At 38.5% G+C, this 25734-nt stretch overlaps 1 protein-coding gene across 9 annotated transcripts in view; it reads right to left on the bottom strand.

Moving 5' to 3' along the window:
• The window catches only part of ADGRV1 (adhesion G protein-coupled receptor V1), a 565462-nt gene that overhangs the window by 73708 nt on the left and 466020 nt on the right, over positions 1-25734 (bottom strand). For all 9 annotated transcript variants that reach the window (XM_079918356.1, XM_079918366.1, XM_079918364.1 and 6 more), the window contains one exon: positions 12921-13078. In XM_079918356.1, the coding sequence (XP_079774482.1) occupies positions 12921-13078 (158 nt within the window). The remainder of the gene's footprint in view (positions 1-12920; positions 13079-25734) is intronic.

Below are 25734 nucleotides of genomic sequence, written 5' to 3'. Positions count from 1 at the left end.
TTTATGATGCAATTGCTGATTCCCCAGATTACTTGTCCCCACTGCCTATTTCCCTAGACCTATCAACGCTATTTTCCTTTATTTCTGGATCTTCCCTTTAATTCTGTACCAGTTGATTTATTAAAGTGTGATCAAACAAACTATTATTTTGTGGCTATGTATTCTTTAAAGAATTGTATAGGCACTGAATAATTGAAAGTGTCTCTAAATAATGAGAATGGTAATAAATAATACATGAAAAAAGTTGCAAATCACAAATGGAATTTACACCTTAGAACTTGGGATTTGCCTGATTACAGAGAACCATGGAGTATCACAAGATCACAATGTTGACACCAACTGAGGTGGCTCACAGACCAGGTTGAGTGGGAATATAGTGTTTTCAATGCCATAAATATTCCAAGATAAAACAGGCTTGAAAAACTCATTTTTCTACTCTTCAGTAGAGTTTTATAATACATTCTTTGGCAATGGTCTAAATACAAATTTGAGAGACATGTTAAAAAAATCAGAAATTGTATTTTCATTAGCTAAGAGATGAATGGAAGACTTCAGTCACCCGTTAAAAAACTGAATGTGCTCTTAGATGAAAGTACTAAATATGAATAACTGTTTCACCTAATTTTCAAAAGAGTAGAAAGTAATGCCTCACTGTAATTTTTTCAAGATAACTAAAAAAAGGATTTAAGGGGGGAAAAGTCCTTTGAAAGAGTGGAGTATGCCAGGAAAGTTAAAATGTAAACTTTTAATTAACTTGGGAAAAAACTGCCAAGGAAATATTTGGGAAACTCAGCCTACGCATAAAAATTATAAACAATGGGGAAAGTTTCACTGACCCTCTGGGTCAAGCTGAGGCATGGCAATGGTATTCGCATGGCAATGGTAAGCCTATGTCAATAAGAGATGAAGGGCAAAGAGTTTGCAGTGAATCTGAGCAGCAATGCCACTGTGATGCTCTTAGACACTGGCTTTAAATGTATATCATACTGACCACATCTTCCACTAACATTCTACTGAAGCCTGTTCATGATGGGTATCAAGAAATTAATTTCAATTCCATTCCTTCTCCTCCCCAACCACCATAAATGATGAACTCAGCAAGTGAGAGTGAATTCAGTTATGTTGTTTAAGTCCAGACTTATCAGACATCATGTCACTTTTAGGCAACAGCACTAGTTCAGTATGGCTGTGCATATGGAGAGTTTATGCAGGGAAGTATTGGAATTTTCCTTTTATCCTACAGTTTAAGGATTGCTATTGTCTTTGTTTGTTTTTCTGCCACGCCTCACAGCATGTGGGATCCTCTTTCCCTGACCGACCAGGGATTGAACATGTGTCCCCTGCACTGGAAGCACAGAGTTCTAACCACTGGAGGGCCAGAGAAGTCCCTAAGGATCGCTACTGGATGAATTAATGATGTGATCAATTTCACCTTTTAGATGTTCAATGTGGAATGGGGACAGACAAGAATCAAGGAATATCAGTTTAAGAGAGTTGTGAGATGATGGAGGATATAACCCAGGTGCTATGAACTGAATTGAGCCCCCCCCCCCAACCCCCCGCCACCAAATTCATATGTTGAAGCCCCACCCCTCAATGTGATGGTATTTGGAAATAGGGACTTAAGGAGTTAAGTCATGAGGGTAGAGCCCTCGTGATGGGATTAGTGTCCTTGTAAGGAGAGACATGAGACATTTCTCTTTCTCCCTTTCTCTTCCTCATTCTCTTTCTCTCCCTCTCTCCCCCATGTAAGAACATAGCAAGAAGATGATTGTCTGCAAGCCAGGAAGAGGGCTCTCATCGGGAACTGAATTGGCCAGCACCCAGATTATGGGACTTCTCAGCCTCCAGAACTGTGAGGTATATATTTTAATTGTTTAAACCACCCAGTCTATGGCATTTTGTTATGGCAGCTCGAGCTGATTAATACATCAGGCATAATCATGAAGAAAGGAAGAGAGAGGCATATCTGAGAGACATTTAGTAAGTATACAGGACAAAGTCTGAGTATATTCTGCACCAATTACATATTGAAAGAGTTGTTATGCTAACAAAAATACCAAAGCCTACTGACTGCTTACTGTGTTTCAGAGAGTGGGCTAAAGACTTTATATGAATTGACATTTAATACTTTAATCCTTCAAACAGTGCTATAAAGTTATATATTATTATTATGCCTGCACTACATATGAGAATAGTGAGGAAAACTAGGCATGTTTCAGTACCATAAAGAGAGGGGGCAGTCTTTCTTGGAAATAAGATGAAGAAATAATTTGCTAGCCTGGATCACTTCAAATTCTTTCTCAGGAATAAAATCGAACAATTCCTTTTATGGAATTAGAGCTCTCTAGGTTTAATTTAATGTTTACATGTTATTTTTCTCAATGAAAGTTTTGATAAAAAAATGGTAAACTGTGAAGCATTGGTGTTGGCCAGAGTCACCTGTGGTTCTAATCCAACTGCACAATTTAACGGCTTTGCAAATCTGGACACCTTCCTAAGCCTTTCATTTCCTTCATTTTCTTGTCTCACTATAGGAATAGAAATGCCTATTTCACAAGATTCTTGTAAAAATTGAGATAATATATATGAAATGCTTAGCCCGGTGTCTGGCATACGGTGATTGGCAGAGGTGATGAGGATAATGATGATTGCCACCAGGGCCCAAGTCCTTTCACAGCTGCCACTTACATGTCTTCTACTCTCTCTCCCAAACCTACCACATCCACGCTCTATGCCCGCTGCCCACCTAGAAAACAAATGTAAATTGAATTTAACAGTTTAGTACTGAAATAGTCTGAAGAGAGAACCATCCTTGTCTCATCAGTTTTAACAGACTAGGTAAAAGGCAGTCACTGAGGTATAGACATTCAGGAAACTTGAGTTTTAGAAAGACCCAGCTCTGCCACAAATTACTAGTCCATTTTCTTCATTGGTTACATGTGTAAATCAGGAGTTCAAACAGAAATTCAAGCTTTCTCTCAACTCTCTGATTTTATTTTTTACTTTTTATCTTGAGGTTCCAAGCCTTAGGAAACTAATTCCTGATGCTATTGTTCTAGGAGTTTTTAATGAGCAATATCAAATCCCCAATGTTTTCAAAAACAATAATGAAAAAAACCAACACACACTGAATGACTACACATCATCTTTCAGGCTCAAAGATTTCTGATTTGAATCTTTGAAGACTGAGGTCATAGATATAATTCTAAGCAGAGGATGAGCATGCATAATGTTTTTAAAAATATTCTGGATTTTCCCCAGCACTATTGACAAAATGTGGGAAGACTAAACTGTGCTCACAAAGATTTTTTTAAGCTCAAGTGGAAGAGATTGTTCATTGTGTAGTGGGGAGCTCTGGGGTTTTCCTTAGGTCCCTAGGCATTGTTTTTTATTTTCTTTTCAGCAATGGAACTGGGAGTAGACTGCAAACAAGCAGCTTACTGCCAAGGACATGTGAAACCTGTTATATTGGTCATTCTGGATCTGATTCAAGTACATACTGTTGTTAGGTAAGATTACTTTTACTTTGCTTTAGTGGAAGCCTTAATTTTGGTTTAGGGAAAAAAAATCATATTGTGTTTTTCCATTTATATTTATAAACCATGTAAAATTTAAAATGATAATGACACACTTAGAATTCTGTAATATGTATTTGAAATGACAAGCAATAAAAACTAAAATAAAACAGCACAATAAAATCAGAATGAAAATAAAATTAAAAATGACAATGACATACTTAGAATTTTGATATGAGAATAATAAGGATACTAGAACCAGAGTGTTTCAGCTATTGATTGCTACATAATAAACCACCACAAAACTTGGTGGCTTAAAATAATTTACAATCTGTGCTGGGCGGTTTTCTGCTCTGTGTGGTGTCTACTCGGGCTGGAACCTACAGGAAGGCTTTTTACTCCCATGTCTGGAATCAGACGCCTGAAACAACTGGAGGCTGGTCAAATATGCCTATTCACATGGCCACTCCATATGACTAGCCTGGAGTTTCTAACATCATGGTGGTCTCAGAGTAACTGGACTTCTTACACTGTGACTGGCTTCCAAGAGAAAGGAAGCTGAAACTGCTAGTCCTCTTAAAGGTTAGACCCATTATGGGGCAGTATCACTTCGCAAGTCCAAAGAGTTAAGGGGAGGGGAAATAGACTCCACTGTTGTATGTGAGGAGAAGCACACATGTAAAGGGAGGGAAATAATTGATGGCGGCCCTCTTTGGAGAACACAACACAGAGTGTACTGCATTTACTAGGAGCTATTTCCTTTTCTTCTTTTTCCTTTGGCTTATATGAGTTTCTCTGAACTCTTTTTGAAATTTCTAAGATGTCAGGAGAAGAAAAGTTACTCAACCTTAAGATGAAAGGGATGATACTTCATAATATTCATTAGAGCAAGTTTCCAATGATTTTCATAATAGCGATGGAATCTTGATTTACATTAGTATTGTTGTTCTGTAAATATGAAGACATGGAGACTCAGAAGAAGTGGAAGCATTCATCCTCAAATATATTACCAAGCACAGAAGTGGCCATTATTGTACGGGGAGATTCCAAATACCTCAGATTCATGTTATGCATGGCTAGCTGGATCAAGCCACCTTTACATTTTTTATATATCATATTGAAACATATGCATGGGATTTTTATAAGAAAGGGATTTGTAATCTGCTTCCTCTTTTTATTCAAATTAATTTTCCTTCCCTGATCCATGAATCACTCCTCACATAAGAACTGGCTGAAGAATCAGAAAAGTCAGTAAATTCTAATGAGCCTAAAAGGAGAGACAAGCTTATCATTGCCAGAGATCAAAACCAAACCCTAAAATTACAGGCTTTGTTTAAAATGCTCTTTGAGACACTGAAGTTTAGTTCAGGGAACATACCTTTATCCTGACTCATTCTCACTGCACACTCACTTCACTGAAGGAGGAGGAGGCCAGTAAATTTCACTAGGAGCCACCGACCTTCGAAAATGTGGTTCATAGCAGTCGAGCAGCAAAAAGGGCACAGAAGGAAGCAAAGCTGACATCGCTGTCCCAGCCACGCTCAGAAAGGGAGGGACTGACAGTGGCTGTCTTTGGAGACTACAGCACAAAGTGTATTTGATTTACTAGCAGCTCTTCCTCTGTTCCCCCTTTCCTTTGGATTTCAGTGGAAATTTGAGTCTGAAATTAACGGATGTCAGGAGTGAAGAAGTCACTCAAAATATAGAGTATAAAGGGGTTGATACTGAGCAGACATAACCAACACACAAGTGTTGATGTAAAATTGCTCCTGTTGTCAGGCACATCTAATCTGCACCAGAGTGAACAGTCTAGAGAACAGTTCTATAGAAATATGGAAGATTCCAGCCCAAACAAAATGACTGATATAAGCTCTTCAGTTATTCAAACAGGGCTGATGCTGGTGTTAACTAATCACATCTGTTTACCAAACCTAAAACTCTAAGGTAAATAAATAACCATAATCATCCTAGCTACTAAAAACAGAAAACAGCTTGGCTATAAGGAAACTATAAATTGACCTTTCCTTCTCATAATGCATCGTACTCATTGTTAAAGGTAATTTATAAATAAACAAAAAACTCTTCACAAGGTTTGACCAAAAATACTCAAAATTTAACATAATTTGGAAAATTAGGAAACTGTGCTTCTGTAATAAAAGGGGATTTACTTTCAACTCTTGATTTATTATTTGAGAATATATTTCTCATGCTACTATCTAATACAGTTAAGCCTTGAACAATGCAAAGGTTAGGGGTGCCAAACCTCCTCACAATCAAAAATCCACATATAACTTTACAGTTATATATATACTAATATATATATATTTTCTGCATCTGGGGATTCAACCAACGGTGGATGGTATAGTACTGTAGTACGTATCTATTGAAAAAATCTGCATATAAGTGCATAGTTCAAATCAGTGCTGTTCAACGGTCAACTGTAATATCTGAAAATACTCATCCAATTAAAAAAATGCAGGGGACTTCCCTGGTGGCACAGTGGTTACGAATCTGCCTGCCAATGCAGGGGACACGGGTTCGATCCCTGGTCTGGGAAGATCCCACATGCCGTGGAGCAACTAAGCCCATCTGCCATAACTACTGAGCCTGTGCTCTAGAGCCCGAGAACCACAACTAATGAGCCCGCGTGCCACAACTACTGAAGCCCATGTGCCTAGAGCCTGTGCTCCACAACAAAAGAAGCCACCACAATGAGAAGGCTGTGCACTGCAACGAAGAGTAGCCCCCGCCCACCGCAACTAGAGAAAGCCTGCGCGCAGCAACGAAGACCCAACACAGCCAAAAATAAATAAATTAATTTAAAATAAATTAAAATAAATTTTAAAAAATGCAGGGCAAAATAAAACTAAACTATAAACCATCTCAGCTGCCACAGGAAAAAGGGCTATTTTGCATGTTTGGAATTGTAGAGAACTAAGCCAGATCTGCTTGAGACTACAGTCTTCCCTCTGTATCCATTGGGGATTAGTTCCAGGACCCTGCAAGATACCAAAATCCAAGGATGCTCAAAGTCCCTTATATAAAATGGCATACTATTTGCATATAACCTATGCACATCCCCTGGAATACTTAAAATAATACCTAATACAACGTAAATAGTTGTAAACACAATGTAAATGCTATGTAAATAGTTGCTGGTGTGTGGCAAATTCAAGATTTGCTTTTTGGAACTTTCTGGAATTTTTTTTCCCCAAATATTTTCCGACCCATGGCTGGTTGAATTTGCAAATGCAGAACCTGGTGATACAGAGGGCCAACTGTAATTGGAACTGCCCTCCTTCTCAGATACCACGTACACACGGGGTATAAAAAGTGCAGGAATCTCAGAGGAAAGAAGAGAAGAGGCCTGGTACCAGTCTGTGTTGCATCTGAAGCTTTGGCTTTTAGAGAACATAGTGGCAACTGCTTGCACTGTGGACTCAAACTCCTGAGTGGGGTTTGTGCCAATTATTCTAACAATAAAGAATATTAGAAGCAAAGAAAGGGTACTTACTATCCAGTTTTCAAAAATACAGATGTGGGAACTTTACTAATATAGTAGACTTTTCAGCATTCCCCTACCCCTCTCCCCCAATTTTTAAACAAGGTAGATATTTATGGGTAGTTATGTTAATTTCTTTAATTCTAGAAAATTCTCAACATTACCTCTTCAAATATTGATTACTCTCCATTCCCTGTATTCTTTTCTCCTGGCAATGTATTCTCATACTTCTTAGCTCTGTTTTCATATTTTCTCTTTTTTTGTATCTTTCACATGAATTCCTTAATCCTAGCTTCGGATTCTAATTAATTAATTCTCTCTTCTCTGTGTCTCATCTATATTTTATCTCAAATATAAAGATATTTAAAACTTTCGACTAGTGTTATTTTTCACTGTCAAGATTATTGAAATTTTTTCATTTTCATATTGGTCTCTTTTAATTTTATTTGCTTATATCTTTTTTTTTTTTTTTTTTTAATGTTTAAGTGCTTTGAATGGATACATCTTCCTTTATGTCAGGGGTCAATGGTCAACCATTTTCTGTACAGGGCCAGATATTAAATGTTAGGTTTTTCAGGCCACATGGTTTTTGTTGCAAGCAGCCATAGAATATATGTAAACAAATGGGTGTGGCTGGGTGTCAAGAAAAACCTTTACTTACAAAAACAGGTCACTGCAGCTACTTTGGAAAACAGTTTGGCAGTTCCTCAAAATGTTAAACATCGAGCTACTGTATGACGCAGAAATTCCAATTCTAGGCATATACCCGAGAGAAACGAAAACACATGTTAATACAAAAACTTATATATAAATGACCATAGGAATGTTTTTCATAATAGCCAAAAGGTGAAAACAACCCAAATGTCCATCAACTGATGAATAGGAAAGCAAAATGTAGTATGTTCACACAATGCAATATTATTTGGCAATAAAAAGAACTATGTACTGATACATGATATAAAATATGGATGAACTCTGAAACCACTATGTTAAGTGAAAGAAGCCAGACTTAATAAAAGACCACCTATTCTATAGTTCCATTATATGAAATGTCCAGAATAGACAAATCTATAGAGACAGAAAATTGATTAGCAGTTACCTAGGCTTCAGGGAAGTGGAGAATGGGGAGTGACTGCTAACAGGTATGGGGTTTCTTTTTGGGGATGATGCAAGTATTCTAAAATTAGATTATGGCGATAGTTACACAACTATATAAATATAATAAAGACCAATGAACTGTACAATTTAAACAGATGAACTTTATGGGATGTAAACTATATCTCAATGAAGCTGTTAAAAAAATAAATAGATAAAATGAGGAAACAGGTAAGTGGCTGGCAGGGCCATAGTTTGATGATTCCTACTTTATATTTTTGAGGAACCTAAATAACTTGAGAAAGTTATTTATAGTTTATTCTATTTTTATATTTTTTTCTATGTTAAATTCATCTCTTTGCTGATTTTAAGGGCTATCTTTGTTAGTTTTCCTCCAATGTTTGGGACTTTTATATTGCAGCTAATCTTGAGTAGAAAGCATTTGCTTCCTTGCTTGTTCTCTCTCTCTCTCTCTCTCTCTCTCTCTCTCTCTCTCTCACTCACTCTCTGTCTTTCTCTCTGGCTACCTTTTTCTGTCTAATGGTTTTGTGGTGGCCTCCACTTAACCCTTCTGTCCAAAAAGGACTAGTTTGGTGTCATGGGTCTTCTGTCCCCATAATGACATATACATATGAATATGGCAGATAAACTCTGTGAACTCTAGAGATTTTGGCCCAGGAACTTGGTGAGATGCTTCCTCTGCTTTCTCTTTGGGCTCCCAGATCCCTCAGCCAAAGCCCAAGGTACTATGGCAGCTCTTTTTCAGGTTCCTTTCCTACAGGTGCTACTGCTCCAGTCTACCGGCCTTGGGTGAGACCTTTAATTCCCAACTTACCACCACAGCAGTTGAGATACTCCTGCATTCACAGGCTTGTGGACCCAGAAAACATCAGGTCCTTGACAGTAGCCCAGCTTATACTTTGTGCTTCTGCTCTTTCTGATCCACAATTCATCTTCTTTTTAATTTTCTCTTGTTATATCTTGTCATTAACTGCTATGTATATGGAGCAGGGAAATGGGCAAAACACGAATTTACAGTCCTTCTGGACTGGATATTTTTCAGGTCAATGAAATGGAATTCTAGTAGACAGATTCAAAGAGAGTATCAAATGCTCCTTGGTAGAGTAGATTGACATTTTTTTTTTCTTGAACATTTGAATTCGAGGTATGTGGCGTATGTTCAGATGGAAGAGAGTTAAAGGAGGTTTCAAATAAAATGTAAGATATCAGCTTAGAGGTCAAAGCTGAACACATAGTTTTGGGAATCAGAGAAGTCAAGGCAAAAATGATAGTCCTAATAATAACTTTTAAAGGGATACCTACAAACAGATCAATGAGATAAATTCTATAATTTCTACTTCTGATGATATGACAGATTCCTTTTCTTCTTAAAGCTATATTTAGCTTTGGGATCCATTCCCATAATCATAAGATTTTATGGTGCATTGATGATTATTAATTTATTCATTTAGTCAACAAATATTAATTATGCTCCTGCTATCTACTGAGCACTCTACCAGGCTCTGGTGATACAGAGATGAATAATAAATGGTCCTTACCCTCAAGGAATTCATAATTTATTAAGGAAATCAGCCACACGCACCAAAACAAGTCACCATTTAATTCTGAAATAAATGCTAAGTGCTGTAATGGCTGTAGGAACAAAGTGCTTTAAAAGCATAGAAGAAGGAATGAGTAATGCTTATTTGGTGTGGCTCTGTAAAGAGGGAATTCCAAAGGCGTCACAGAAGAGGTAGCATGTTGGGAGCTTCCAAGATTTCTATAAAAGAGTGAGCAGTATCTTGCTGGAAGGGCTTCCTAGGGATTAACTTGTGTTTGTTCAGCACACTTCTTTTACTTAGATTATGGGTTTCTTTAGGACAGCTTTGGGGAGATAATGAAGATTATGGAAGGGTAATAAGCACCTTCCACCTCTCTTTCATCCACATTTTCTCACATTACTTACTAAACACATGAGTTTTATCAACTGATGATGAGGAGTTCATAGAGGGCGCCTTACATGAGCAAAGATGACAGTATCAGGCAATTTTAAGGATGAGTAAGAGTAGGGGCTTCCCTGGTGGCACAGTGGTTGAGAACCCACCTGCCAGTGCAGGAGACATGGGTTCAAGCCCTGGTCTGGGAAGATCCCACATGCCGTGGAGCAACTAAGCCCGTGCGCCACAACTAGGGAGCCTGCAATCTAGAGCCCACGAGCCACAACTAGTGAGCCCGCGTGCTGCAACTACTGAGCCCGCATGCCTAGAGCCCATGCTCCACAACAAGAGAAGCCCGTGCACTGCAACGAAGAGTAGCACCCACTCGTTGCAACTAGAGGAAGCCTGTACACAGTAATGAAGACCCAACACAGCCAAAAATAAATAAATAAATAAATAAAATTTATTAAAAAAAAAGAACGAGTAAGAGGAGTAAATTGATGGCATGGTCAGAATGCAGGCTGAATGGTAACTAACTTGGGGACGAAAAGATGGCCCAGGGGTGGACTTATAGAGACTCTTGTGTTATAAAAAGACTGAACTTTCTTCTGGGCAATGAGAGAGACTTCGAATGACTGTAAAGCTAGAGAGTGAGGGGAGCCACTTTGTTGAAATATAGACATCTGAGAAAATGATACTGGAGAAGAACTAGAACTAGTGACCTATCAGGAAAACACTGTAAGAGTCCAAGTGAGATAATGACTATTAGATTGAGTGGGAATAGGGGAATCAGAACTGCCATAATTGTTTTTATTTGAAAAGCTACAATAAGAGCAATGCTTCTATTAATATTTCATTGCAAGAGAGGTCTCGCTAGTTGAGATAGAAGTGTGCTAGGGCTTTTAGCATTATGTTCAATGCTTGAGGGCTGTTATTCAGATAATCAGAGCATTGTTTATCTACTGTATCCATGATGGATCATATCCAAAAAGGCACAGGGGTGATTCAGGCATGAAAGGACTAACTCGTTAGGTTAGGCCCTTATGATGTTATCATTATTGAAAACATGCAAACATTGGCACTTTTACATAATATACAGAACAAAATAAATCTGGTTATTTGGGGAAAGAAACAAACTTTTCCTTCGAAAGAGAATATGCATTTTAATAAAATGAATCTTAAGTTGAATAAAAGCAGAGCTTCTAGATAAATTCTATATCCCGTGAAAAAGGTGGATTTCTACATTGAATGTTGCTTTTTTAACTGAAGAATCTAAGATTAATCATAACCTTAAATAATATTTCTGCCCACATAATAATTGCATGCTAAATGAGACAGAAGAGGGAAGAGTTGGCTAGATACAACTACCTACAAACTACCCCACAGACTAATATAAAAGAGTCCCTTCTTTTTGTTTTGTTTTTTGTTTTGTTTTGTTTTGTTTTTGCAGTACGTGGGCCTCTCACTGCTGGGGCCTCTCCCGTTGCGGAGCACAGGCTCTGGACGTGCAGGCTCAGCGGCCATGGCTCACGCGCCCAGCCGCTCCGCGGCATGTGGGATCTTCCCGGACCGGGGCACGAACCCGTGTCCCCTGAATCGGCAGGCGGACTCTCAACCACTGTGCCACCAGGGAAGCCCAAGAGTCCCTTCTTTTTACACAACAAGGAAAATCGTTTTGCATCTTCCCTTACACAGTTTAGGAACTACAGGCTTTTCTTATATTAGAATGAATCCTTTTATTAGCCTATAAATGACAATATCTATTGAGTCTCTAATAATGTATTAGACATTATTATATTATGTATTCTAGGGACTTCATATATGGTATCTTGCTTAAACTCTGAAAAGCACTTAAAAAGTGAAGAACTTCTCCATTCATTTGGCTTTCAAAAGCTTAGAAAAGACTAGTCTTCCTCTTGGCCCAAGTGGGATTCCCCCACCCCCAGCTCATTAGATTCTCCCTAATATCACTCAAACCATTTTAGAGTGACTTTTCTGTATGAAGGTGTTTGGTTATTGTTCCTTAAAAAAATTCCTAAGAGACGCTAATCTAACAACAGAAAAAGAAACACATCATAAAAACCTGTGTTAAGTATGATTCAAAGGGAAAAAATGAGCTGTAGTGAAAGCCAATTTGAGCTGGAAAGACTGTACTCTTAAGTAACCAGACATGTGTAGCCACTTATGAAGCTGTCTGGTCACATATGTTTTTAAACATTTGTCAGCACAGTCAGAACTCCACATGCAAAATACAGCACTCCCAAGCATTATGGAGGTTTGTGAAGAAGTCTCAGAATCTGAAAGAAATGAACAGATTTCACAAGTTGAACACAGGTTGTTACTGCTTGAGTTGAAGAACACTTGGGGAAGCAGCTCCCAAAGGCTGTGAGTCACTTACTTGAATATTAATATCTCAGGGACAAAACTGGCATCAGAATAAAACCTACAGAGCCCTGAAGAAAGAGAGATGTCAGGAAGTCCCAAGGAGTGGGAGAAATTGGAGAACTATAATTTAACTTATGGCTTCAGAGCTGAAAGCTAAGTCAAACCTCACTCCTTTTCTTTCTTTCTTTTTTTTTTTTTTTTGCGGTACACGGGCCTCTCACTGCTGTGGCCTCTCCCATTGCGGAGCACAGGCTCCGGACGCACAGGCTCAGCGGCCATGGCTCACGGGCCCAGCCTCTCCGAGGCATGTGGGATCTTCCCGGACCGGGGCACGAACCCGTGTCCCCTGCATTGGCAGGCGGACTCTCAACCACTGCGCCACCAGGGAAGCCCTCACTCCTTTTCTTGATAAAGAATATTCAGTGACCTTTTCCCTCTATTAAAAGTCCCCATCTTAAAATACAAATACAGTTTCTTTCAAACCTGCAGCATTTGTTCTTCCTCTGAAGACATCATCATATGCTTTCCACTGTGGCTTCACCTGGTAGGCATGGATGAACACCACAAATACTACCACGAGGCACATTAATGGAACAAGAGCTGCACTGAACAGAGCTGCATAGATGTTTGGGATGAAACACCTGGAAGAGACAAGAGAAGAGATTACTCAGCTTCAACACAAACATTTCTAAATGCACCATGCATTACATCACCGCTTTATACTAGCTCTTTGTATCTAAATGTTGGCAAAAGCAGCTTTCTGGCTTGCCAAATTGGAGCTCTGTTTGAGTAGAGGCTACATGACTAAATCTAACCCACTGCTTCACAAAGTAGGTTCCATGGAACATGCATATCCTGAGGTGCTCAGAAAACTTCAAAAAAGGTTACGGCCAAACAAATTTCAGAGATGCATATTTGCTTTTCCAGCTCTGTCTTCTTCGTCTAATGAGACCACGGTTTCACTAGGGACCACATGAGGGAAGGTAATTGTTTTCTTTTATCTTTTAAATTTTTTTATTGAAGTATAGTTGTTATACAATATTATGTAAGTTACAGATGTACGATACAGTGATTCACAATTTTTAAAGATTATACTCCAATTATAGTTGTTATAAAATATTGGCTATATTCCCTGTGTTGTACAATATTCTCTTGTAGCTTACGTTATACCTAATAGTGTAACCTCTTAGTTCCTACCTCTTTTATACCTAATAGTTCTACCCCTATGTTGCCTTTCCCCTTTCCCTCTCCCCACTGGTAACCACTAGTTTGAAGAAGGTATTGTTTAAAGGCAAATTTGAGGATTCCCAGGGCTCAACTCTGTAATTTCCACAATTTTGTTCTCTGCTTGGATGACAGTTTTGTCATTCCTAAGCTGTACATTTCCCTAGAGCCATTCATTCTCTTGAAAATGATGACAATTTTCCATTTAGAAGCTATACTGCATAACTGTATCCATTATTACTGGAGTTTATTTAGATCAATGAGGTTTAAGGTAAACTTAACATCATTTATATATTTTGGTAATACTGAAATTCCACGGAAAAAGGTTTTAGAGATGTAATTGGAAGATTTTACTCACGGGTTATAAAAATCATCTTGTTCACATAAAATCTTTCACAAAAAAATCTCCAAATGGAGGACTGTTAAATAGGTTCTCAGTATCTAAAATTGTGCTTCTGAGGTATTCTTATAGAGGACACACCTCCTACAACTTATAATGGCAATAATACTTTACAAGAAATCTTAATAGTAGAGAATGTCTCTTGTGAAATATTTTCCCCAACTTCGCCATTTTTTAATACATAATATCTGCAAACCTAGATTGCAATATAGCCAAAAATAATGGATGCTGATAACGCAAGGAAAAAAATATAACTTATTAAGAAGAAAACCTCAAAATCCAAACTATAGGTAATCAGGGGAAACACCCATTCTTGCAACTTGGGAAATCAGTCCCTTTGATTTATGTTTAAAAAGAGATACGTTATTAAAGACTTTACTCAGATATTATTTCTAATTAATATGATCTGCTAAATGTATTCCTCAAGTAAACAAGACACATTTCAAGAGATATTTCAACACACATTCTGCATCTGCAAAGAGATGTCAGAATGATGAATTTTCTGGCTTTTAGAATTTAATTTGGACAGCATAAAGCCTGAATCCTTTCCTGTACACTCATTTGTATGCCGTAAGACCCACATCTTCCAGGTAAAAGGTATGTGATTAAATAAAACAGGCAAACACTAATGGCTTTGATCTTGAATATATTTCTGCACTAAAAATAGGGGTCATGTTGGCTACTTGTTTTTACGTACATTGGCTTTAAATGATTTCTTTTTTTTAAAATTTAATTTAATTTAATTTTTTTAACATCTTTATTGGGGTATAATTGCTTTACAGTGGTGTGTTAGTTTCTGCTTTATAACAAAGTGAATCAGTTATACATATACATATGTTCCCATATCTCTTCCCTCTTGCGTCTCCCTCCCTCCCACCCTCCCTATCCCACCCCTCCAGGCGGTCACAAAGCACTGAGCTGATCTCCCTGTGCTATGCGGCTGCTTCCCACTAGCTATCTACCTTACGTTTGGTAGTGTATATATGTCCATGCCTCTCTCTCGCTTTGTCACAGCTCACCCTTCCCCCTCCCCATATCCTCAAGTCCATTCTCTAGTAAGTTTGTGTCTTTATTCCTGTCTTACCCCTAAGTTCTTCATGACACTTTTTTTTCTTAAATTCCATATATATGTGTTAGCATACGGTATTTGTCTTTCTCTTTCTGACTTACTTCACTCTGTATGACAGACTCTAGGTCTATCCACCTCATTACAAATAGCTCAATTTCGTTTCTTTTTATGGCTGAGTAATATTCCATTGTATATATGTGCCACATCTTCTTTATCCATTCATCTGATGATGGGCACTTAGGTTGTTTCCATCTCCAGGCTATTGTAAATAGAGCTGCAATGAACATTTTGGTACATGACTCTCTTTGAATTATGGTTTTCTCAGGGTATATGACCAGTAGTGGGATTGCTGGGGCATATGGTAGTTCTATTTATAGTTTTTTAAGGAACCTCCATACTATTCTCCATAGTGGCTGTACCAATTCACATTCCCACCAGCAGTGCAGGAGTGTTCCCTTTTCTCCACACCCTCTCCAGCATTTATTGTTTCTAGATTTTTTGATGATGGCCATTCTGACTGGTGTGAGATGATATCTCATTGTAGTTTTGATTTGCATTCCTCTAATGATTAGTGATGTTGAGCATTCTTTCATGTGTTTGTTGGCAATCTGTATATCTTCTTTGGAGAAATGTCTGTTTAGGTCTTCTGCCCATTTTTGGATTGGGTTGTTTGTTTTTTTGTTATTGAGCTGATTTGTTTTCACCTGAATTGTGGATTCACTGCCACAGGCTGGCTTAAAGCAGGTTAGACAAACACAGACACTGACAAAGGAAGTCACATGGGCTTCAGTGTTTTATTTTTTATCTTGAAAAATGTCATCACAAGTCAATTTCAGGCTGTAAAATGGGGATAATTACCGAATCTATTGTGAGCTGTTTTAGGATAATAAACATTTTGTACACAGTGCTATGGCGTATAGCTTTGGCTCTCCAACATCTACACTTGCCGGTGGCTGGCCATGTTTGGTTCTCATCTCTATCTGAAGTGCTTTCCTGAAAACTTTCCTTTATTATAGAGGAAAACATTTGAAAGGAGGACTTCAATGAATGCCGTGCGATCCTGGTCAAAAAATAAATTGGGCAAAGTGGACCTCTGGGAGGTCAGAAGTAACCAGGCATGTGTGCAGTGGCTTTGGGAAGAGGGGGAGAATTCCCAAAGTGTCACAGCTCTTCACAATCTCATTTGCAATTCTCCCTGTTTGTACAGTGACTTGGCCATGTTGGGCCATTCTTTCAGAGAAAGGGGCAGGAAAATTATCTAATCCTGAAGCAACCCTTTTCCCCTCTGTTTCTTCAGAGCCCTACAAATCGTGGCCTCTCATTAGCATCAGGCTGGTGAGAGTGCCCTAAGTTTGTCCTGGTCAGCGTGGGGCCAGATCATGAATGAGGAGGGCTTGGGCCCCCAGCGCGCCTGCCTTGTCTACAGCCCCTTCTGCCTTCCTCTCCTGCGCAGGTACTACAGTCCGGCAGGGGCTTCCCTCGCCCACTCCTGTCCAGCTGTAACTCCATCCCAGTCTCCCTCCAACAAACTCTCTGCCTTGTGTACCACCCCTCTTAGGGGTTAGGGGGTCAGGCAACTCTCCTGCAACAAACACTAACAATTGCAAATGAGACAGGGCTGAAAGGGTAAACCCACAAGCGCAGGCCGCAGTCAGGGCCCCTACTCATGTGACCTGGGCCATGGAATGCAGGTGGAGCTGGCTATGTCATTCTACATTCTATCTTATATACTAACACTTCCTTGTTTTAAATTCTCATTGAACTTTTCCTTTAAAGCTAATACGTATTCTAAGTTTCTGATCAATCTTTTCTGAATGGAATTTCTACTGATGTAGAATAAAACTTGCGACATACATTTAAAAGTTCCCAAGATAAATGAACTGTACCCTACCCTCAAAGGAAAAAAAAGCCTCACTAACCAGAATTTTCTTTAGTCCAACTGACTAAGATGTACAGTACATCCAGGTAGTCTGAAGATTAGATCACATGAAAGTGATGTGGGGAGTTAGGAAACTGAATATCATGTTCAAAACAGTTTTTGAAGTAAGGCTGGGAACAAATTCTTGGAAAAACAATGTAATGTAAGAAACAAGCAGACTGAATACTATGCATACACAGGGCTGTGGAAGCAGCTGATTAACCTGCTGGCAACTATTGCTTCAAGGACAGCTGTGGCAGTTACCAGAAAATGAGACAAAGGCCATGTGGATTTGCTGTCTTAAAAACGGCGAGGAAAGTTGTTCCTTGTAATTACTAGCTCAACCAGCTTCAAAGCATTCTGGCGACCCTTCTCTCTTTTGGTGTTAAATATTCTTTTGGGTTCTTGTAATCACATGACTAACTTTTGCTGTTCCCTTTTAAAGTTTCATGGGTAAATTTCCTTTCTTATTATAACCTCAGACAATCCTACTTTATTTCAAAATCTTGCCAGGACTTCATCTTTTTCTCTATTTTAAGCCAGATGAAATAAGTAGATGTTGTTTCACTATCTTCAGTTTTTCCTCTTCAAGTCTACCCTGGAGCATTCACAACGCCTTATGTCACTTTCTCATTTATTTATTTATTTTAAAATATATATTTATTTATTTATTTTGGCTGTATTGGGCCTTCATTGCTGTGCGTGTGCTTTCTCTAGTTGTGGCAAGCAGGGGCTACTCTTCGCTGTGGTGCGTGGGCTTCTCATGGCAGTGGCTCCTCTTGTAGTGGAATATGGGCTCTAGCCACGCAGGCTTCAGTAGCTGTGGCACACAGGCTCAGTAGCTGTGGTGCACGGGCTTAGTTGCCCCATGGCATGTGGGATCTTCCTGGACCAGGGCTCGAACCCGTGTCCCGTGCATTGGCAGGCAGATTCTTAACCACTGTGCCACCAGGGAAGCCCCTCACTTTCTCATTTAGTAAGATTATTATTACCCCCTCACCCCACCACTCCCAGGTAGTTCTTTATACTTATTGAAGTGTTTCTACTTGTATTACCCAACTTGATTAAAAAAAATTATGTGGGTGGTATACGGTATTTCAATTTTTTTAATTCTTGTATGAAATCAGCATAAGGCGGGGCTCAGAAGCAAAGAGTCCAGGAGAGACAAAAGCTTCACTTACAACTGCTAAAAATATTGGAAGAGATGCTGGGAACTCCCTGTACGTGAAACTGTAATTTGAGTCCATTTAAATTATATTTTAGAGAACAAGTTGACCCTGGCGCACTGGAGGACATGAAGCAATCCAGGCAGCAGACATGTGCGTTACATCTGGGTTACATAGGTAATGAAAAAGGAACTAGGTAATGAAAGAATAACAGATGTTTGTTTCTAAGGTCTTTATAAGTACTTCTCCTCAACAAGACAATGATGATAGTTATGACTCATAGGTTCATATGCCAACCTCCCCCAGGAGGGGAGATTTCTTTAATGATGGCACCTATGTCACAGTTACATTTGCCGCTGCAACCAGCTTTTTCTTTTCCACATGGAAGCTCATAGTGATGCCCTACTTTATATGGGAAAAAAAGAGATGGTCTGTCAGTTTTATTCCAGAAATTTTAAAATGTATGATGGATCAAGAATTGTCCACTTATTGCAAACTGAGTTCTACTTTGTGTAGAAAGTACAATACATCGATGTACTGGCCCTATTAGTTGAAGAATACAGATGTTATTCATTATGTAGATGCTTATAAATAATATCTAAGCCAATACTTATGAGTTCAATATTCCTTTCCTTGCCCGCTCAATTTACTTTCTTTCCAAAGACGATGTTATTATTTACACACACTTTTAGTTCACCTGTGAATTTATGTATGTATGTATGTATGCATGTATTTCTGTGTATATGTGTGCATTTCCTGTCCCATTCAAAATGACTGGAGAGGTTTCGAGAGAGCCCTTTAAGCACATTCATTTTTTTCTCAGGAATAAATTTATGAAGACATTGGAGTGAAGAGAAAATAACTGTTTAACGAGCTGCAAGTTAGGAAAACAAATTCTTCTAGAAGTCCTTCTGTTGTACTGCACACAACTGAATTCTAAAATTCATCTTCCTTTAAACTCTAAACAAGAACAATATTAAGACTAAATTGCAGATAAGCCCTACAAAGTGAAATCTCATATTAGGATAATGTATGGACTTAGAGAAGAAGAGAAAGAGCAAAGTATTTTCTTAAACTGATTTAGCTAGTAATGAAAACAACCTTAAATATTACTACTACTGCTTCTACTTCTTCTACCACTACTAACAGTATTAGCAGTGATCATTTACTGTGTGCCAGGCATGAAACTCAATCCCTACATGTATTATCACACATAAATATCACAACAGTCCCCTTAGCCTCATCGTACATATGGAAAAATGACACAAAGTATATGAGGTCAAATGCTATAGCATAAATAGGCTCATTCTGCAGTTGAGCAGTTTTAAAGTTGAGCAGTTTTACAGTTCTAAAATTATTTCACCATTCTAGCAAAGACATATTAGAGTTAGTAGGACAGTGTTTCCTTGAGGACTTGGACTGTAATTTTTTTTAGTATTTCTCCTAGTCCTTTGCATAATCAGACCCTTAAGAAATGTTTATTTATTTCACTGATTTTTAGCAGTCTTTGAAACCACTCACTTTTTTAAAAAGTAGGCATAGAAAATCTTGTATTTCCTGTGTGCTTAGTTTAATCAAAATCCAAGCAATGTTTGAATATCTACCACGTATCAGGTACGGTGCTGGCCATGGAAGGGCAGATGAAGATGCCTAAGGCACGGTCCTTCCCATCAAGAAGATCATAGTTACAGTAAGTCAATCTAATCTTCTATTCAAAGCATTGTTAATTCATCAGCAACATCAACACTACCTGGGAGTTTGCTATACATGCAGAATCTCACACTCCATGACAGAGTTCCTGAAACTACATTTTAACAAGATCCCCACGTTTTTCATGTGCACATTGAAAAGTTGGAGAAGCACTCTTCTAGCGCACTCATGAGGCATAAAGTAGCTTAAACTAATTAACAAAATTAACTAATCTTTACATCTATTTGGCAGTGAAGCCAAGTGTAACCCCAAAAGGAGAATTAGGCCCAGAGATTTTGCAGCACATGGTGGTCACAGCAGCCTGAAGAACCAGAGAGGGAAAAGCAGCAGGAAGCAAAAGGGCTAGAGAAGCAGAGATGTGTCATATTTAGAAGTCTGGCAATTAGCTCCTGTCACATTTAGAAGCCTGTGATTCGCAACCTGAACATGCTCGTTACAGAAAAGGAGAGAGAGAAAGCAAATAAAGTGAGAGAGGACACAAGCGATCTGCAGACCGGTGGAACAAAACAAGAAGGGGAGTCTTGGGCTGTGACAGGTGTGGATGGCAGGTAAATAATCAGCTGCATCTAAACAACCCTTGAAGGAATAAGGATTCTGATAGTTGTGGGCACAATAGACATGTTCCATAACTGCTGACACTGCTCAAGGGTTCTGGAAGAGCCTGTGTTCCATATACCTCTATCCTCACATCCCACCCACAGATCACCCAAATACAGGTGACTAGCTCTGAGATGGATACCTGACCCAAAGACAGACATTCTTCTGGCTTGCCTCTGATTTATAACTTGGTGACTCTGCTCTAAACGTTGAGCTGAGCCAATGAGTTTTTTGGTCTTGAGAATTTCACATGGATAATTGCCAATTAGTAGTGGGCACTAGAACCATTCTAAGTTCAGGGCAAACAGCCATCTTGGAGTAAACACACAACGAATATCGAGTATAAATGGATAGAAAAATGGCAGGGGGAGGCAAGGGTTGGGAGGGGCATTGAGATGTTCACCACAACAAGAAGTGAGGCTCTGTGGTCCCTAAGAGATGAAGAGTGTGGTCTGGTCTTCAGCATTGTAATTCCAGGTCCTCTGAGGTCCAACTACACCTCATTTCCTGCCAATATCACTGCCATGTCTACCAGTTTTAGAGCTCAAATCTACTCCATGGTTATCATTGCTATCTACTTCTATGCACTGACAAGTGATCAAAGAATAAGAATCAGTCTCACCTTTTAGTATGTACAATGTATCCACATGCTTATATTACTTGAAAAGATTGAGCTAAGAAAAATGTGGACATATCCAAGCAATACTGTTTCATCTGCTTCAAAAGCAGATATTTTGATTCACTGAATATTAAACTGCCTACAATTTTGAAGTAGTCAGATATACTACATACACTAAAATGCAGCCTTGTATTGTTCATAATTAGCTCATTAAAAACTTAAAGTATTAACAGCGTAGAAAGAATTGATAAAAAACAGTCTGAAAATCATGATACCCCCAAATGACCTTTTCTTTTTGTTCTTTTGTTTTTCAAGTCTGAGCAGTCTGTCCCCTTAACAACTTGATGATACTGTTGAAATTGGTCCAGTGGACAGTGATTGTCAACTGCGCTCCAGGTAGGTTCCAGTGAATCAAGCCCCTTCAGAATTTAATCAGAATAAGGTCTGACTCGTTACTTTTTGCATGTACTAATGCTCTATGTTCTCATAAAACAAAATTGATAGGTACTGGAAAATGTCATTGTCCTAGAGCATTCAAAGGTGTCCTCCTTAACCTCTTGCTTACCAAGCCTCTGAATGGATGGCTAAAAAGTGTTTTTCTGACTAATCCTATCACCTTCTTGTATCTGAAAAGGTGATAGAGGTGACCATGGGAATACAAGATTAAAGTCCAAGAAATATTTATCTTTTTGCACCCCCTATCTTCATTCACAATTGTACTTATGGACAACGATACTCAGAAAATACTCATTAACTGTAGTATCATAGACCAGCTCTAACAACCACCCAGTATGAACATATTAAGGGTGTTTAGATACCTTAAAACAGATCTTTGATGTGCTAACCCATTACTCTGAAGACCAACATCCTTAAATATTTGTTCAATAAAAAATTCACATCAGATTGAACTGGACTCAGCAACAGAGTGAGGAAAGCAGGAAAGCAGATTCAGGTGAGGTAATCCCTCATCACACAGGCATGATGAAGTATCCATACTTTCTGATCTTAGATTGATGTTGGAGATACAATTTTTTATTTTTTGTGCTTTGAATCTGTGATTTCAATAAACTCAAAACATTTAGGGATAGTTTAGAAGAAGTTAGGGGCTATGTTTCATGAGAGCATAAATATTCTCTCCTTTTCCTGATTAAGACTCTGTAGACTTTGGAGTACTGCTCCCTCCACAAACAGTCTTAGAACACACTTGTAGTGTTTCATTTAGAGCCCATGGAAATTATGAGAAAGGTAGAAGTGCATGTCTGTGCATGTCTATGTCACTGTGGCCACTCTATTAATGATATAGGTGTTTCAAGTGGCAAAAAATCCTGAGAGCAATGGTACTCATTTTTCAAAAGGGCAAAATCACTTGGTAGAAGGATAATCTAACTTTTAATCGACTATATACTACTGAACAGTAGCCACATTACACTGTCCTGAAGATTAGGCCCACAGATTTCTCTGGCTTTATGTGAAAGTTGCAGATACTCCAAGAAAAAATGCCTAGAGCATTCCCTGTAGGAGTGAATGCTCAGTCATACCCACATCTTGTATCATTTATACTCACATTAACGTTTATAACACATTGCAATAAGTAATGTTCCTAAATATTGACTTAAAATCACTAAGAAATTGTTAATTGAAGTTAGTCATACCCTGTTTAAAATACACTATACACTTCCTTGTGCTTTCTGTAAAATTTTAATCCTGGAAACAACAGTGTTAACTTTTAACTATTGAGAGAACAGGATAATGTTAAGTAGACGAGGTGATAACGTCAATTATTTCAAGGTCATTATGTCAAGTTGTAGAAAACATAGTTATGTCTCAACTCCAATACTCACTCTGTTGCTGAGTTCAATTCAATCTGATGTGCTAAATTTTTTATTGAACAAATATTTTAGGATGTTGGTCTTCAGAGTAATGGGTTAGCACATCAAAGATGTGTTTTAAGATAGCTAAACACCCTTAATATGTTCATACTGGGTGGTTGTTACAGCTGGCCTATGATACTACAATTAATGGATATTTATTGAGTATTTTTATACCTCCTGCACTGTTACAGTTACAGCTGGAAACTTAGCAAATGTGAAAGGCATAACTTCTTCCCTGAAGGGTCTTGGGGCAAGAGACGTACAATATAACAATGAGAGAACATTGTAAAATCCCATAATACACTGCCAACATGTGAGGGATATCTAATAAATGCTTAAATGGTTAAGAAATACAGGCCAAAATATCTGGGGGAAAGGAGATAGAGTTTATGGATTAATTTCAGAAAAGGAAAGTAAAACTGGAAGCAAATGGAGGCCAAAATTCTGTCCACTCTATGGGGAATCCCCAGCTTTGATGGGAAATGACACATTTCACTTTCCTTGAAGTTTTGAAATCTTAAGGATTAGATCATACAGATGTAGAAGCAATATGTGAAAGTCCGAAGTTGGAAAGTCTTACACTAGATACCAGATACATAGATATAAAATGATTTCCTTTATGATTTATGTAAAGAATTTTCTCAAAAGAAAATGATGTTGCTATTGACAATTTATGTGCGGGAAGAAGGACAGAGTAGGAAAAAGTTTCTTACTGGATCAGGATAATACTGCCTACAAAAAAAAGAGTGTACTGTTAAGAATGAAGGCTCTGGAAGCAGACTGTCTTGAGTCAATCCTAGGTATACCTTTTACTGACTCTGTGACCTGAGCCAGTATTGAGCTTCTCTATACCTCAGTTTCCTAAAAAATAAAATGGAGTGAACAACAGCATCTGCCTCATAAGAGCAGAGTGAGAACTGAATGTAAAGCTCTTGGATGGGAGCCTAGAACACTGTAGGTGCTCAATAAAGATATTTACAATGATTATATATATATCATCTATTACTAAGCCCCAAATCCTCTTATGTCTATACAAGACTTGGCTGTATTTGAATAAAAAGAAGATACCAAATAGTACAGAGGGAAGTGTGAACACCTAGCACCTTTTTTATCTGTTAGGGAAAAGTGCTGAATGGTACGAGTTTAATGATAGAAAAGTCTTTAAACTGGGGTAGTCAGGGAAGACTTCATGGAAGACGTGGGATTTGATAATCAGCTTTTTCCCTCTGGAATTCCTTGCCAATCAGCAGATACTTCGTGTGATTTAGTCATGCAAATAAGATGATCTGCCTTTGTCCACAGAGGCTCTGCAAGAGGGGAAAGAGGAAAACTTTCCCTTTGCAGCTTTTCCACATGACTCATCTGTGTTTCTGCAAAACTAGTTGTTGAAACTTGGTTCCAACTTGAAAAGTCAAGGTAATTATGGGTCGGTCATTCAAAAAGAGGTAGGTAACCCTCAAGGAAGTCCAACATAACATTATTGCACTGCCACAGGCTGACAAACCGGCCTGGTCCAGAAGTGTCAGCAGCAGGAGACAGAGCTGGGTTCAGGGGCTTCTCTAGGCATTTGAACAGATGGTTTCTTACCTGCTGTCCTCTAAGGAGAAGGCAAACAGTTCTGGAGGGAAAAGGCCAATTAGCTGATGGTTCTAGAAGAGGGAGAGTTTCAAGCCACTGGGAAGCCCACAGTCTGGATTGGGTGACTGCTGAAGGACGCCCAATGTTGACTATCAGAAAGCAAGGCATTGTGAACGTCCCATCAACCTGACCCGTCCACCAGAAAGATAACTGTACCTCCTCCTTTCACGAAGGCATTTTTTCTTCATGGAATCTTAAAACTAGAAGAAATAATAAAGGTCATTCCACCCTCCCTCTAGCTGTATGGGTGAAGAACCCAAGAACCAAGGACTTCTGAGGCCTGCCCAGAACCTGACTGTCTAAACTCCTAAGTCAGTGTTCCAAATGAGGGTCCAAAGCATAAGTCAGACTCAAGAAAAATAACCCCAATGTTTTCAGGGGCCATATTCTGCAAATAATCTAAAAATTCCTTTTTTAGGAAGTGTCCCCAGTGTTTTATTTTGCCTTGCATATGAATTCCCAGGGGCTAGGGGACTACTAAATAAATCATAGAATGAAACAATAAACATGCATATTTCTGAATATAATACTCAATAGTAGTGACCCAAGCAGCTTAGACCTTACTTATCCCTCTCATGAAAGTTTTTAATGACACCACATATTAAGTTTTTGCAACATATAAATTCATATAAAAGACTAAATTTCATTTAGTTAGAGATATAGCAAAGATATGAAAAAAGGCCAGTGAATCCAAAGATATGAAGAAAGGGCAGTGAATGGCACTCTGTCATTCATAAGCTCCCCTCCCACTGAGGAACTTCCCACCCTCCAAAAAAAAATTGGCTTCAGTTGAATTAATACTTTATCCTAAGGAATTTATTTTTGACAACAGGATGTTCCTGTTATTTTCAAGTCCTGTAGTTTCAACAACAGGATTTCAGGGCAGTGAAATGAAATGGGAACAGCAGAGTAATATTAATTTCTGAGCATAATCATGAATGTATGAGGAAAACCCAAGTAGTCTAAAACCTGTCTTTAAAAAGCCTATCTCCTTCATGAATTTTCTGAATTTCTTTTAATTAAAAAATATCATGATCTGACATGCAGTAAAGATTTTTTGTTTTGGCTAAAATTCTTAACTTTTT

This window comes from Stenella coeruleoalba (assembly GCF_951394435.1).
Source record: "Stenella coeruleoalba genome assembly, chromosome: 3".
In the NCBI taxonomy this organism is placed as follows: domain Eukaryota; kingdom Metazoa; phylum Chordata; class Mammalia; order Artiodactyla; family Delphinidae; genus Stenella; species Stenella coeruleoalba.
The sequence above is the reverse complement of the archived record's forward strand: the minus strand, read 5'-3'. Positions and strand labels throughout refer to the sequence as shown.